The sequence below is a fragment of the Larus michahellis genome, chromosome 9 (genome assembly GCF_964199755.1).
Source record: "Larus michahellis chromosome 9, bLarMic1.1, whole genome shotgun sequence".
Classification (NCBI taxonomy): Eukaryota; Metazoa; Chordata; class Aves; order Charadriiformes; family Laridae; genus Larus; species Larus michahellis.
This window is the reverse complement of record NC_133904.1, coordinates 17,774,731-17,788,376: the sequence shown is the minus strand read 5'-3', so window position 1 is coordinate 17,788,376 and position 13,646 is coordinate 17,774,731. Positions and strand designations below refer to the sequence as shown.

Genomic DNA, 13,646 nt, shown 5'->3' with positions numbered 1-13,646 from the left:
TTACTTGCCTGAAATATTGTGTATATTTAAGTGATCATCTGCCAGAAGCATTTGCTGATTTATTATTAATATCATTAATTAATTCACCGCCATATGTAACATTTGGGGAAAATAATATGAAAAGGAAATTGCAGAATGCAATGCATTTTTCACAAGTATATTGTTTCTAAGCATATATCTCTACTGTTCTGACATTTGAGTTGCTTATCGCTTCTTGGTGGTAAAACTGTATTTTCAATCATCTTTTTTTGTTTCTCTTCCTATATTATTCTATTGGTTTTTTTCTTTCTCCCCCTGCCTCCTTTTCTATTTCATTTCTTCGGAATGCTGTTCAGTCTATGCCATGGAAATTAATCGTAAGTCTCTGTGGAGGGCTGATTATCTCATTTATTTGACTATGTTCATTAATCTTTTTCTTCACCAGATACTGGCATTTTAATTATAGGGCTCATCCAATATTCAGGTGTGAATCTTGTTTTTCTACTGTAATAGTTTCATTTGAAAAGAAGCAGAGGAAAATTATTTTATTTGAATACAGACTACACATCAGAACTTTTAATTGAGCTTACGTAGTTGCTATGACTTGTTTCCAGTACATTGACAGTAAAATAATCCTTTTTTTAAATTACGACGCATGACTGTCATGGTATAACTAATTCCCTTTGATTACCTAGATACAATGTTAGTATTTCTTTGGCGATACTTCCCTTGGTCCATGTGAATGATACTATGATTCGCCTGACTTTCCTGTTACACTTACGATAAACAGGAAAAATACAGGTCTGATGTTTGAAAAGCAAGTAAAATATGTTTTATTAATCATAGTCGAAATATCTCTTTCAGTCCACAGTAAATAAGATTAGTCTGTTTTCATATAATTTGAAGTATTTTTCAGGTGAGGTTGAAGCATTGGATTTTTTGCAAAATGCTTACAAAACTGGTTTGTCTGTTCACATAAACTAAGTCTTTAATGAACTCATTGTCAGACTTAGCATTTACTAAGATTTCAGATAAGAGCCTGTGGTTTATGAACACCTTACCTGCTACTAAATTGTTCAAAAATTAGCCTCATATTTGAAATCAGATAGCTGGCACTGCACTTAAAGACAGAACTAACTTGCTGCATTTACCCACTGCCAAGAGAGCTCTTGCCCCAAGACAACCTGCGTATTCTTAGGATTACTTCAGGCAATTATTTTATATCAGTTTCATCAATACTCTCAATTTTTGTCTCGTTCTCACCACTCTATTTTGCTGCTACTAAACCATTTTCATTTTATAATTTTATCTCTTTGGTTTAAAATTTTATCTAAAATTTAGAATTATTGCAAAAACCAAGAGAAACAGAAATTGGCCCAAAATTGGTGGCAGGGCCTCCTGATGGTAACATTAACAGCCCCAGACAGGACAAATAGTAGTCCAGGGTCCATCTAGGGAGTCCAGTCAGGGCAAAAGGAGAAGACAGAAGAAGGGTCCTTCCAGGAGACAAACAGAGGTCCCATATCATTCCGGGAGGGAGGGCTGAGACTGGCACGCTGGCCGTAGCTCAGGCAGGGACAGGTATGTGGCAGGGTGGGGGTAGACCCCAGGTGAAGCTGTTCAGGATCATTAAGGCCTCTTTAGTGCACTCAGAGCCCCAGTAAAGGTTTAATTTATGCTCAGCAGTCTGGGACCCCTAAGTAAATCTTTTTGTATCTTTGGCAAGGTATGCCCACGAGTTTGGTTGGAGAATTTTTTTTTTAATTCCATTATTAATGTGTACGTAGGGACATTAAGATCTTCTCCTGAAAACAAAATCTGTATGAATTCGAAGAGAAAGCCACACTGTACAATAAACTTGGAGCTGCCTCTCTGTTCACTATTATGGGAAATTATTTTTGTATGCTGTAGTTAGAAGGAGAATTTGAAGTAGAAATTATACATACTTGCCACTGGAAATAAACTGAAATTTGTTTAGCTTGGCAAATTTTATGCATGCGTCATCATTAAATAATGTGAATAGTGTTTTTAAGTATCAGGCAATTCGTGATGAATACCTTTCCTTTTTTTTCTTCAGCTCCTTGTGGGGACAATCTTTATGATGACGATGGTAAACGCCTCCCTCCATGTATACCAGGGGCCTGGCTCACTCCTGCTATTATGGCCTGTTACCTCTTGGTAGCAAATATCCTGTTGGTAAACCTGCTGATTGCTGTGTTCAAGTACGTAAACGATCATGCACTATCTTTACTTTCTTATTGCCAAGATAAAGTTTCTGTGAGAGCCTGTCAACTGATTTTGCAAGGGTTTGCATACACAGTTGGAATCTATGAACATGACTGGCAAATCCTTGGACTAGTGTATACGCTGGGAAAGACTAGAGGAAAGGTTGCTTTGAATTTGCCAGCAATTGCAGTAATGCATATGAGGGAATCTGGCTACTCCCAATTACCATTTGGTGGATAGTGACAGGCCTCAAGATTGCTCTGGAAAGATGAAAAACAGAGTCCCTGAAACCTGCTACATACATGATGGAAGTCCGTGTAACCACTAGCAACCTGAACATCAAAAATGGGAGGCATTTCCACTGTCACTACATCATATGGCTTTTTTTTCTTCTTGTTTTGCTTTTCATTTAGGAAAAAAAAAATAAATTAGGGCCTTGCAGTGTTCTTACATGACTCAGAAAAGGAGTCTATATTGACATGAACCAAAAGAAAGGATGGCTGCGTTGCCAAGATCTGTGGCCAGTCCAAGCAGTGTGCACTGAGCACATTCTTAATGTAACAAATCGATCATGTTTACACTAAGATAAATATCTGCTTCTTGTTCTTTCTACCTACAGTTAAGTTGCATGCTTTTCCTGGTGCGACCTAGTGATTAATAAATAAATTAAATAAATAAATAAGGAATTGAAATATCTGCTTGCTAGTAAGACTTTCTGAACTTACCACCTGAGGAAAGCAGGTGATCCATTTTTGAGCCCATGAGCAAGTAGTGTTGGAGGGCTTGTTGGCATAGGGAGCTGGTGTCACAACCACAGAAATAGTTCCTGCTGTGCCCAGAAATCTACAGCTCACAAAGCCTGTCTTTCATTTGATGTATGTAGCTTAAAAGGTCATGAATTTTCAAGTGCTCCAATGCCAGTCACATCACTAGGGGGAAGGGGAAGAATCTTACAATGGTAGCTATTATTGGCTGAAGGACCAAGGAATCAGCAGTCTGGGAAGTAGGTCATGCTGTTAACCCCTGCCATCCCAGCGTGGTTGCAAGGGGTGAGATGTAGCTGGGGAATTCCTGCTGTGCAGGAGACACAGAATAAAGGCAGATCGTAACTTATCATTGGTAAATAATCTCATGTATGCTTAGCCAAAAGAAACAAAAAGTTATATGTACTCAAGAATTCTGTGTTTTCAAAGAGATTTTTTAACTGGTTTTGTGAATGTGGATATTCTAAAGTACAGAAAGTTAGAAAAGAAGTGGACAGAAAGTATAAAAAAGGAAGTGCCAATATCATCATCATCATAGAAGTGGAGTGAGCTGTTTGAGCATACTTTAAAATAGCTTGAAAAACTTTATCTAAGATGGCACATCAAGTCTGCTTTCTCTTAGTTGGTATTTCATAACCTTGACCATTCTTACCTCTGGATTGAATACCATCACTTATACTCCCTTATATCCACTGAATTACAAAATAAAACATCTTTATAACACACCTTACTTTGGTGTAGAAATGATGAGGCCGTGGCTTCCAAGAACAAATTACTTTACAGGAATACGCACCATGTTTTCAAGTGAAGTTTGAGTGAATCAAGTTTGGATTTAGGACGTTTTGTGAAAACTTGAAAAGTGCTCTATGTAGGTCAAGCTGATTAGCATACTAAAGGCAAACTATGTGAAGCTTCTGCATTTAGCATACAAAATACCTTTCTTGGATTTAATACTTTGTGTAATATCAAATACTGGCATGTGTTAAAAGAAATACTTTGTAACCAAGCCCCAAAATACCAATTACATGATTCATGAATTGTGCAAGTTTCTTTTCACTAACACCTAAAGGACTTTATATAGTAGGAGCAAATAGTCTAAGAGGAAGCCTGTTCTGAGTGGTGTATAAGGGATGCAGAGCGCCTTCTGCTTTGCCGCCCTCAAAAGGAGTAGTGAAATCATGAGTTCAGGGTAATGATCAGTTCAGCAAGTTCAGCAGCATCTACAAAGCTGAACCAGGCAAGTCATGTGGCCACATGTTATTTTGCTGCTACTTTCATCAGCATAGTACTTGCTCAATAAGTAAACTTAGGGGCCTAATAGAAACTGTACCTATGTTCCCTTTCAGCAATACCTTCTTTGAGGTAAAATCAATATCCAACCAAGTCTGGAAGTTCCAGCGGTACCAGCTGATCATGACATTCCATGACAGACCTGTCCTCCCACCACCAATGATAATCTTCAGCCACATCTACATAATCATCAAGCGAATCTGCTGTCGCTGCAAGAAGGGTGAAGGAGATCAGGATGAGCGTGACAGGGGACTGAGTATGCAAGAAATCTTCTCTAAATTGAGCTCTTTGCACCATGTTAGCAGAAAGCAGCAGCTTTTATGATGCTGAACCATTTTGTTCATGTTGATGATCAAGTGTATTTGCAGAAGACAGTATGGGACAAAATTTATATCAAGTTAACAGCTCCTGAGCTCCTTGGGCTCCTGAGAATATGCAATGCTGTGCTGCTAATGAAGACTTAATTTAACTTGCTTTCTTAAAGCAGCGGGATGGCATCTACTTAATCCAGTTTTACCAAGTTCTAGTGAAGTCCATATGTTGGGAAGAGCAAATAAGAAATTGAGAAGAAGGGATCACAGTTTCAAATGTCATCTCTAGCGTCAGCTTGTGATTGTGAGCAATCTGTGTGCAAGAGTATCCTCACTTTCATTTCTCCATGTTAGAGATTTATCTTATTTCACAGCGTAACTGTGAGGGTTCTTCTAACATACTCTGTAATTGTTGATTATTATTTTCGTTATATTCCTTGTTGAAATAATCAGATGCTCACAATTATCCCTGTATTTCTACATTTCACAGGAAACATGTTTTGTAAGTAATTCTATTTCTGCACAATATGTTTCTGAGTGAAAAAAGGAAAAGCAGGGAAAAAGTAAATGTAACACTCCCTCCAAATACAAAGAGACAAATTCAAATAAAGGATGAAATGTTCCCAAGACCTTATATTTCCCTTGTATTTTCCTTAGATGGTTATAAATTTTTGAAGCTCTTATCCAAAGAATGTCTGGGAAACAATCTGTTACAGTAAATTATCTGTTGCCTATAACTGGCATCCTTTTAAGAACAGCATTTGAATGAAGGAGCAGTCAAGCTGACAGAGACTGCCCTAATCTTTATCCTGTAAAATCTACTCAGTTTGTTCAATGCATAGCACTGCTGTTAAAAAGTACAAAGGTCATTGAGAAAATATAGTCCCCAGCGATGGTCATAAAAGCAGACGGTGGTCATAATGCATTACATTGCCTTCTGGGCTGTGGCCATCTTTGGCTAAGTGCTCATTCCCTATTTACACAATCATCCGTTCATTTAGTGCTGGAGTAGAATCTGCAGTATTCGTATGTCCAAAGTAATCTGCTAAACTGGGTTTAAATTGACTGCCAGAATTTCAGAAAAAGGAAACTCTTATTTTGTTCTTCTGTTTTGCACAGAGTTATTTCTGAATGATGAAGAGCTAAAAAAACTTTATGAGTTTGAAGAGCAGTGTGTAGAAGAATACTTCCAGGAAAAAGAGGATGAGCAGCAATCATCTAATGATGAACGCATCAGAGTTACCTCTGAAAGGTACCTATTATAAGAAAAAAACCATGTCACTTACCTGGAACAATATTTGCTTTATTGTGTCTTCATTATAACCAAAGTTGAGTTGAATGTACAAAAGATTTAGACCTTGCAGAAAGCCATGACCAGTTCAGAAGCTGATCTGAATCCTGAGTAAATACCTGTGCAGATGCATCTCTCACGAGCAGGCTTTTTGGTGTTCCTACTGGTATGTCACTAAGGCTGCTAGTCTGGGTAGCTTTGGTGCAAGAACTTTTTAGTTCATGGTGAATGTTTTCCCTCTCGCCCATATGAAGATCATTGATACGGTTTTTATCCCTTTGAGCAAATTACTACTTGTTGAGCTTCCAACAGCTCATCCAACCGTGAGAAATATGTTGGAGCTTGATGACAAAAGCACTGAGGGTTCTTCCCTTGGACCTGTGGTTTGCACTAAGGTCCAGCACTCACAACTGCTGAATTTTAATCTCTCTTGGAAATTTTGAACAAGGCGTTCAGCTTTTCAATATGAACTTCCCTATTTAAAAGACAGGGAATATTCACCTGTAAATCATTAAGCTATTCTGAGGACAAGGTAATGTTTGCATATCGCTGTCTAAGCACAGTGATAATGGCAGCAGTACTTTTTTACCAGAACTAGGACTGTTCCCAAAGGCTCTGCCTATTTTGTTAGTTCTAAGTAAAGTCAAAGTATGGAGTCTTTTGTCGCTTCCTTGAAATGATGAAAAAGTCTCCCTGTAATGAAAACAATACGCCGTTTAAACATCCTTTCACCTTAATTTACCTCACGGTATTTTGATGATGAACTACTCCATACATACATACATACATATATATATATGTGTGTGTGTGTGTATATTCTTTTTAACATTCTTTATGAAGTAGCTCTGTGAGCCATACAATTCTTTAACAGATAAACATCTTTCTCTTGAAGGGAAGCCCTGAACATCTTGTGTTACTATATCTGAAGTTTGAGAATACAGAAGTAAATGAAATCTGCTACATGTATTCGAGTTGTTTCTGTCGCATTATTTATCCATGGCAATTTGTCAAAATCCTAGGTATTGTGGCAGAGAATAAAGCAGGGTGGGTAAGCCTCACTGATTCACTATGGTCTATGGCCACAAAGCAGATTTGCTTATTTCTCATGGCTTCTTGCTCCAGTGCTTTGTCATCTTTTGTGTGTGTGAGCAAAAGAATGTTAATTTAATTTCCACAGTTCATTTACTAGTGTATGATCTCTAAGTCACATTCTAATGCATTACTTCTATATGCATTCTTCTGGTACCATCACTTCCATTATGATCTAAATGATAAAAGAAAATGGGAAAAAGTATTATTTTAATTGAACTAGATCATAATTCCACTCCCTTCAGCTGATACGTAATTGAAAGGTATCTCAGGAGCTAAAGTAATCCCATACGCACCAGCATATGTTCTCTTTCATACAGCTACAAAACCTGTTTTACAACATGCCTTGATGCTGTTTTAATTCATCCTGTGCGCATGTCATTAGTATTTTTTGTATAATTAATTGATGCTTCACAGTGAACGAGGACAACTGAATGTGAAGTGGGTGGCACAGTCAGAAATGTTAATAGTAGGCTGTCCCAAAGGGCTGCAAATCTTGTACTCTCCTGGCATGTAAATAAGAGCCAAGTTCAAACAGCCCTCTCATATGGTGTATGGAAGGCATAGAGAACAAGAAAATGCGTGTGCTTTTGATGCTACTCATAAGAGAAACAGAATGATACGTAGCACAAAATTCTGCCTTACGAAGAAATCAGTAGCTGGGTGCCTATAATGGGTTACTGCACAATTCCACAGCTTCTGTTCTATGCTTCCTCTTTTATACCCAACAGAGTTGAAAATATGTCTATGAGGCTAGAAGAGGTGAATGAAAGAGAACATTTTATGAAAGCTTCTCTTCAAACAGTTGACCTTCGACTCTCTCAGTTGGAAGAACTATCTGGTCGGATGGTGAATGCTCTTGAGAAGCTGGCAGGTATTGACAAATCTGAGCTGACATACACACGTTCACGGGCTTCGTCTGAGTGTGATGCTGCATATCTCCTAAGGCAAAGCAGTGTTAACAGCTCTGATGGCTACAGCATGTACAGATACCACGTCGGTGGTGATGAGTTAACATTTGATGACAGTACGACTCCTATGTCACCAGCCATGGGATTGCGTAAAAAAGCCCGTTCTATTGGTACCAAAGAAGATGGAGCAGACCCAAGAATGCTGGTTCCTGAACACCACACCAGTCTCCACTGTACCTCTAGTGCTAATGCTGTCACCACATCAGATTACAGTAAATCTACATTAGAAATTGCACAGAATGTTTCCAGGGCCTATTCTGGTTCAGGTGGTTTGGGGGATGAAAAGCAGGGGATTTTCAAGAGTGATGGAATGGTTCCTCGAAGTATAAACCAGATGGATGCTGTTATGAACAAACAGTCAGTACCAAGATCAGATTTTCAGAACACTCAGTTAAAAGTAGAACGTACCAAGTTAGAAGCAACCATCTCTTATCCCTTGGACAAATCTAAAGCAATGCGCTATTTTCCTCCTGAAACATTCAGTGCTTGTCAAACCACTATGACAAAGTCAAGGAGCTTTATATTTGCTCAGGGTGGGAAGCTGGTTGGAGGAGTTAACAACTGGACCACAGAGTATAGTACCATTATGGATCAGGTGTGCCCTTCTACAATCGAACAATGGGCCACAGAGTGGAAATATGAAGTTGAGCAGCAACTTTCTCAAGAACGTCCTCCAGAATACCCTGGTTTTGTCTCTGAGGCAGAAAGGCAAGCAGAGCAGAAACAGTTACAGATGGACACAGATGACAGTGATGTTGGTGAAGCAGGTATGAGTGCCTCTTACACCTCTACGCCTGCCACTGTCAAGGCTAAGAAAGAGAATTTACTATCTGTAAAGCCAGAAAGGACTTCTGGGTTCCCGTCAGTACGGTCGAAGAGTTTGCACAGCCATTCTCGGAAAGCCAAGTCTGTAAAGGACAAGTTAAATAGACCAGGACATGCCAGCAGCGTAACTAATTTGGTGGTAGCATTTGGCAGTGCAACAGAAGAACAGAAAGCTAGGCAAGAAAATGCATCTGCAGAAACTGAATGTTAAAGTGGCTTATGACCCCTGTTTTATCAACAGTCAAGAAGGCAGCATGACTAATTGAACAATTGTAGGTAATGATGAGATAGATACCAGAAGTCTAAGGGCAATGAAGAGAGACTTTGGAGCCCCAGGATGGCTGGTTAAGGGATCAGGAGCACAAGTAGTGTTCTCCTCTGTCCCACCAGTTGCAGGGATTGATGAGGGGATAAACAGGAAGAGTCAGCAGTCTCTGGCTCAGAGACTGGTGCAGCCGGCAGAACTTAGGTTACTTTGATCATGGATTGATATACAGGACACCAGGCATGCTGGCAACAAGTGGGGAAAGCCTAACCCAAAGGGGAAGAAGGATTCTGGGACAGGAGTTAGCAGGACTCATTGATAGGGCTTTAAACTAGGTTTGAAGTGGGGACAGGGATGTAACCAGAGTGACTAAAGTGGTGCCTGGGAGCAGCGTGCCAGTGCTGGTGGGTAAAAGCGCTAGCAAGGTCTTGCAGCCTGTTGTCGCAGTGGAGGTGGGAGATGATGACCCATGTGCTAGCAAAGACATGAGGAGTAGTGATAGGATGGCAACTGCAGAAATGTCTGAGCGCAGACAGGCGGGAATAAGGGCTTGTCCCCCAAATAAAGTGACAAGGCAATTAGCCCAGCTGAAGTGCATCTACATGGACGCACACAGCATGGCAACAAACAGGAAGAGTTGGAGGCCATTGTACAGCAGGGAAACTATGACATAGTTGCCATCACAGAAACGTGGTGGGAAGACACGCACAACTGGAGTGCGGTGATTGACAGCTACCAACTCTTCAGAAGGGATAGGCAAGGAAGGAGAGGTGGTGGGGTGGCCCTCTATGTCAGGGGCAGTTTTGAATGCCAAGAACATAACAATGTGCATGACAACGTTGTTGAATGTTTATGGATAAGAATCAAGGGGAAGGCCAATAAGCCAGACATCGTGGTGGGAGTTTGTTATAGACCCCCCCACCCAAGATGTAGAGGCCGATGAAATATTCTATAAGCAGCTGGCAGAGGTCTCACGATCGCTCGCCCTTGTTCTTGTGGGGGAATTCAACTTCCCATATGTCTGCTGGAAATATAACACAGCAGAGCGGGAACTGTCCTGGAGGTAGCTGGAGTGTGTGGAAGACAACTTCCTAATGCAGCCGGTGAGGGAGCCAACTAGGGAAGGTGCCCTACTGGACCTGCTGCTTGTTAACAGAGGTCTTGTAGGGGATGTAAAGAGTGGAGGTCGTCTTGGGCAGAGTGATCAGGAAATGACAAAATCTTTGATTCTTGGTGAAGCAAGGCGGGGAGCCAGCAGAACCGCCACCTTAGATTTCCAAAGGTCAAACTTTGGCCTGCTTAGGAGCATGGTTGAGAGTGTCCCTTAGGGGAACAGTCCTGAAGGGCAAAGGTGCCTGGGAAGGCTGGTCTTACTTCAGAAGTAGCTTAGTTCTTAAAAGCTCAGGAGAAGGCCATCCGCAAGTCCCAAAAAAATGAGCAGACAGGGAAGTAGACCAGCCTGGCTAAATAGAGAGCTTTGGCTTGATCTCAGGAAAAAAAGAAAAGTTTATGATCTTTGGAAAAAGGGGTTGGCTACTTATGAAAAATACCAAGATGTAGTGAAGCTATGCAGGGCGAAAATTAGAAGGGCCAAAGCTCAAGCAGAACTCGTCTTGGCCACCACGGTTAAAGATAACAAGCAGAGGTTCTTTCAGTATATCAATAGAAAAAGGAAGACTAGGGAAAATGTAGGCCCACTAACGAATGAGATGGGCACCTTAGTGGTGGAAGACACAGAAGGCAGAGCTACTGAATGCCTTCTTTGCTTCAGTCTTCACTGCTAAAGCTGTCCCTCATGAATCCCAGGCCCTGGAGGCAAGGGGGAAGATCTGGAGAGAGGAAGTTTTCCCCGGTAGAAGAAAATCAGGTTAGAGACCACTGTGCCAAACTGGACATCCATAAGTCCATGAGCCCTGACGAGATGCACCCATGAGTGCTGAGGGAGCTGGCAGATGTTATTGCTTGGCCACTCTCCATCATCTTTGAAAGGTCATGGAGAACAGGAGAGGTGCCTGAGGACTGGAGGAAGGCCAATATCACTCCAGTCTTCAAAAAGGGCAGGAAGGAGGACCCAGGGAACTACAGAACGGTTAGTCTCACCTCTGTCCCTGGGAAGGTAATGGAGCGACTTGTTCTGGATGCGATATCCAAGGACGTTAGAAGCAGGAAGTTATTGGAAGTGGTCAACATGGATTTATCAAGGGTAAATCATGCTCGACCAACCTCATAGCCTTCTATGATGTTATAACTGATTGGCTGGATGAGGGTAGAGCAGCAGATGTCATCTACCATGACTTCAGCAAGGCTTTTGACACTGTCTCTCATAACATCCTCCTTAGGAAACTGAGGAAGTGCGGACTAGACGAGGGGACAGTGAGGTGGATTGAGAGCTGTCTGTGTGACAGGACACAGAGGGTTGTGATTAATGGAGCAGGGTCGAGTTGGAGGCCTGTAAACAGTGGTGTCCCCCAGGGGTCAATACTTGGACCAATACTGTTTAACGTATTCATCAATGTCCTGGACGAGGGGACAGAGTGTATCCTCAGCAAGTTCACTGATGATACCAAACTGGGAGGGGTGGCTGACACCCCAGAGGGCCATGCTGCCATCCAGCATGACCTAGACAGGCTGGAGAGCTGGGCAGAGAAGAACCTAATGAGGTTCAACAAGGACAAGTGTAGGGTAGTGCACCTGGGGAGGAAGAATGTCAGGCACCAGTATAGGTTAGGGGTGGACCTGCTGGAAAGCAGCTCTGAAGAAAAGGATCCAGGGGTCTTGGTAGACAGTAAACTATCCATGAGCAAACAACGTGCCCTTGTCACCAAGAAGGCCAACGGAATTCTGGGCTGCATAGGGAAGAGTGTGGCCAGCAGGTCAAGGGAGATCATTCTCCCCCTCTACTCTGCACTGGTGAGGCCACAACTGGAATACTGTGTCCAGCTCTGGGCTCCCCAGTTCAAGAGAGACAGGGAACTGCTGGAGAGAGTCCAGCGTAGGGCAACAAAGATGATGGAGGGATTGGAGCATCTCCCTTATGAGAGATGCTGGGACGCTTTTAGCCTGGAGAAGAGAAGGCTGAGGGGAGACCTTATTAATGTTTACAAGTATCTAAAGGGTGGGTTTAAGGAGGATGGAGCCAGACTCTTTTCAGTGGTTCCCAGTAACAGGACGAGGGGTAACGGGCACAGGCTGGAACATAGGAAGTTCTGATCAAATATGAGAAAAAACTTCTTTACGGTGAGGGTGACAGAGCACTGGAACAGGCTGCCCAGGGAGGTTGTGGAGTCCCCATCTCTGGAGATTTTCAAGACCCGCCTCATGCAGTCCTGAGTAATGTGCTCTGGGCAATCCTGCTTTAGCAGAGGAGTTGGACTAGATGATCTCTAGAGGTCCCTTTCAACTCTGAAAATTCCGTGATTCTGTGAAATTATGTGTTTTTAAATTAATTTCTAAAGAAGAATTTTGGATATATTTGTTTCTTTTCATTTTAAATTTAATAGATATACGTTCTGTTCTTAAATGCTTGCTGGGTCAGGTGAAAGGCAGATGCTCTCTCAGGGGCAGATAAAAAGTAGGCACAGTCCACAGATGCCAACAGTATAGATTTTTCTTTGCTCCATTTCAGTCTCCCTTTTAAGCTTATTTACTGACAAGCTCCTTATAAAAGCTCTTGAAAGACGGATAGTATTATCATGTAATAATTTAGAAAATGTTTTTTCTTTTTTTTTATCAGAAGACTTCTTAAACTGAACAAATTTTTAACCAGCCTTAGTTTTTATCCTTACTTATGCAGCTGGTTTCTTTGTGGCCATTGTGTTTTTCAGATCAAAACAAAATTGTTGGAGGGAAGGAAAATTATGCAGTCCCCTCTTTCACTACTGATTTCATGCATGCTTCCTAGCTTTCAGAAAGGCACAATATAGCAGTCTTCATCCACTAAAATAGGTCTGAGTAGCAAAATACAGTTGTGTTTGGAGAAACCTGACGCAGAAGGCCATGTGTAGACATATTCTTGACCTGTCCTTGAGCTTCAGTGACATAATCTTGCTTTCAGGGTCCTACTGTCCCCATCCCGAAGCATGCTGACAGCCTTAAACTGTTGAAAAAGTGATCATTGTTTCAAAGTGTTTAGGGAGATTGTAAGTATGTGAAATATACGGAGATTTTAATAATATGAATCCAAGATCTGCATTAGTGTTTTGTATAAATAGGGATTACAGAAGACATCCACATAGAGTAAGAATCTGGATTTTTTTAAATGCCTGCAAGGGAAAACAAAACAAAACAGGAAAGTTGTTCTGATCGGGTGAGATCAAAAAGTAGACAATCTGTTTGAAGCAAATCTACTGTGACAAATTCATCTTTCATTTTGTAATTTCATTATGACAACACATGAGGAACAAGGAACAGTTTCCAGGAGTCAGTCTAAACAAAAAATAGACTTTCTAGATGAGAACATAAATTCCATACATTTTCTTCAGTACATTTCAAAAACAAATGTCAAAGGGAAAAAAAGTCTCTACAGCAAAAGTGGTTTCTATCCCTCAACAACTAAGACTGGAAATCCACATTTATAGCTCCAGTTTCCCAGCACACTTGTCTCAACAGTGGCATTCTAAGTACTAGGTTTTGATA

At 41.2% G+C, this 13,646-nt stretch overlaps 1 protein-coding gene across 1 annotated transcript in view; it reads left to right on the top strand.

Annotated features, from left to right (window-relative positions):
- TRPM1 (transient receptor potential cation channel subfamily M member 1) overlaps positions 1-8,957 on the top strand; it is a 43,591-nt gene extending 34,634 nt beyond the window's left edge. Inside the window, exons 21-25 of the mRNA XM_074601665.1 lie at positions 336-356; positions 2,057-2,201; positions 4,316-4,515; positions 5,690-5,822; positions 7,682-8,957. Coding sequence (XP_074457766.1) covers positions 336-356; positions 2,057-2,201; positions 4,316-4,515; positions 5,690-5,822; positions 7,682-8,957 — 1,775 coding nt within the window. The remainder of the gene's footprint in view (positions 1-335; positions 357-2,056; positions 2,202-4,315; positions 4,516-5,689; positions 5,823-7,681) is intronic.
- Positions 8,958-13,646: the final 4,689 nt, after the last annotated feature.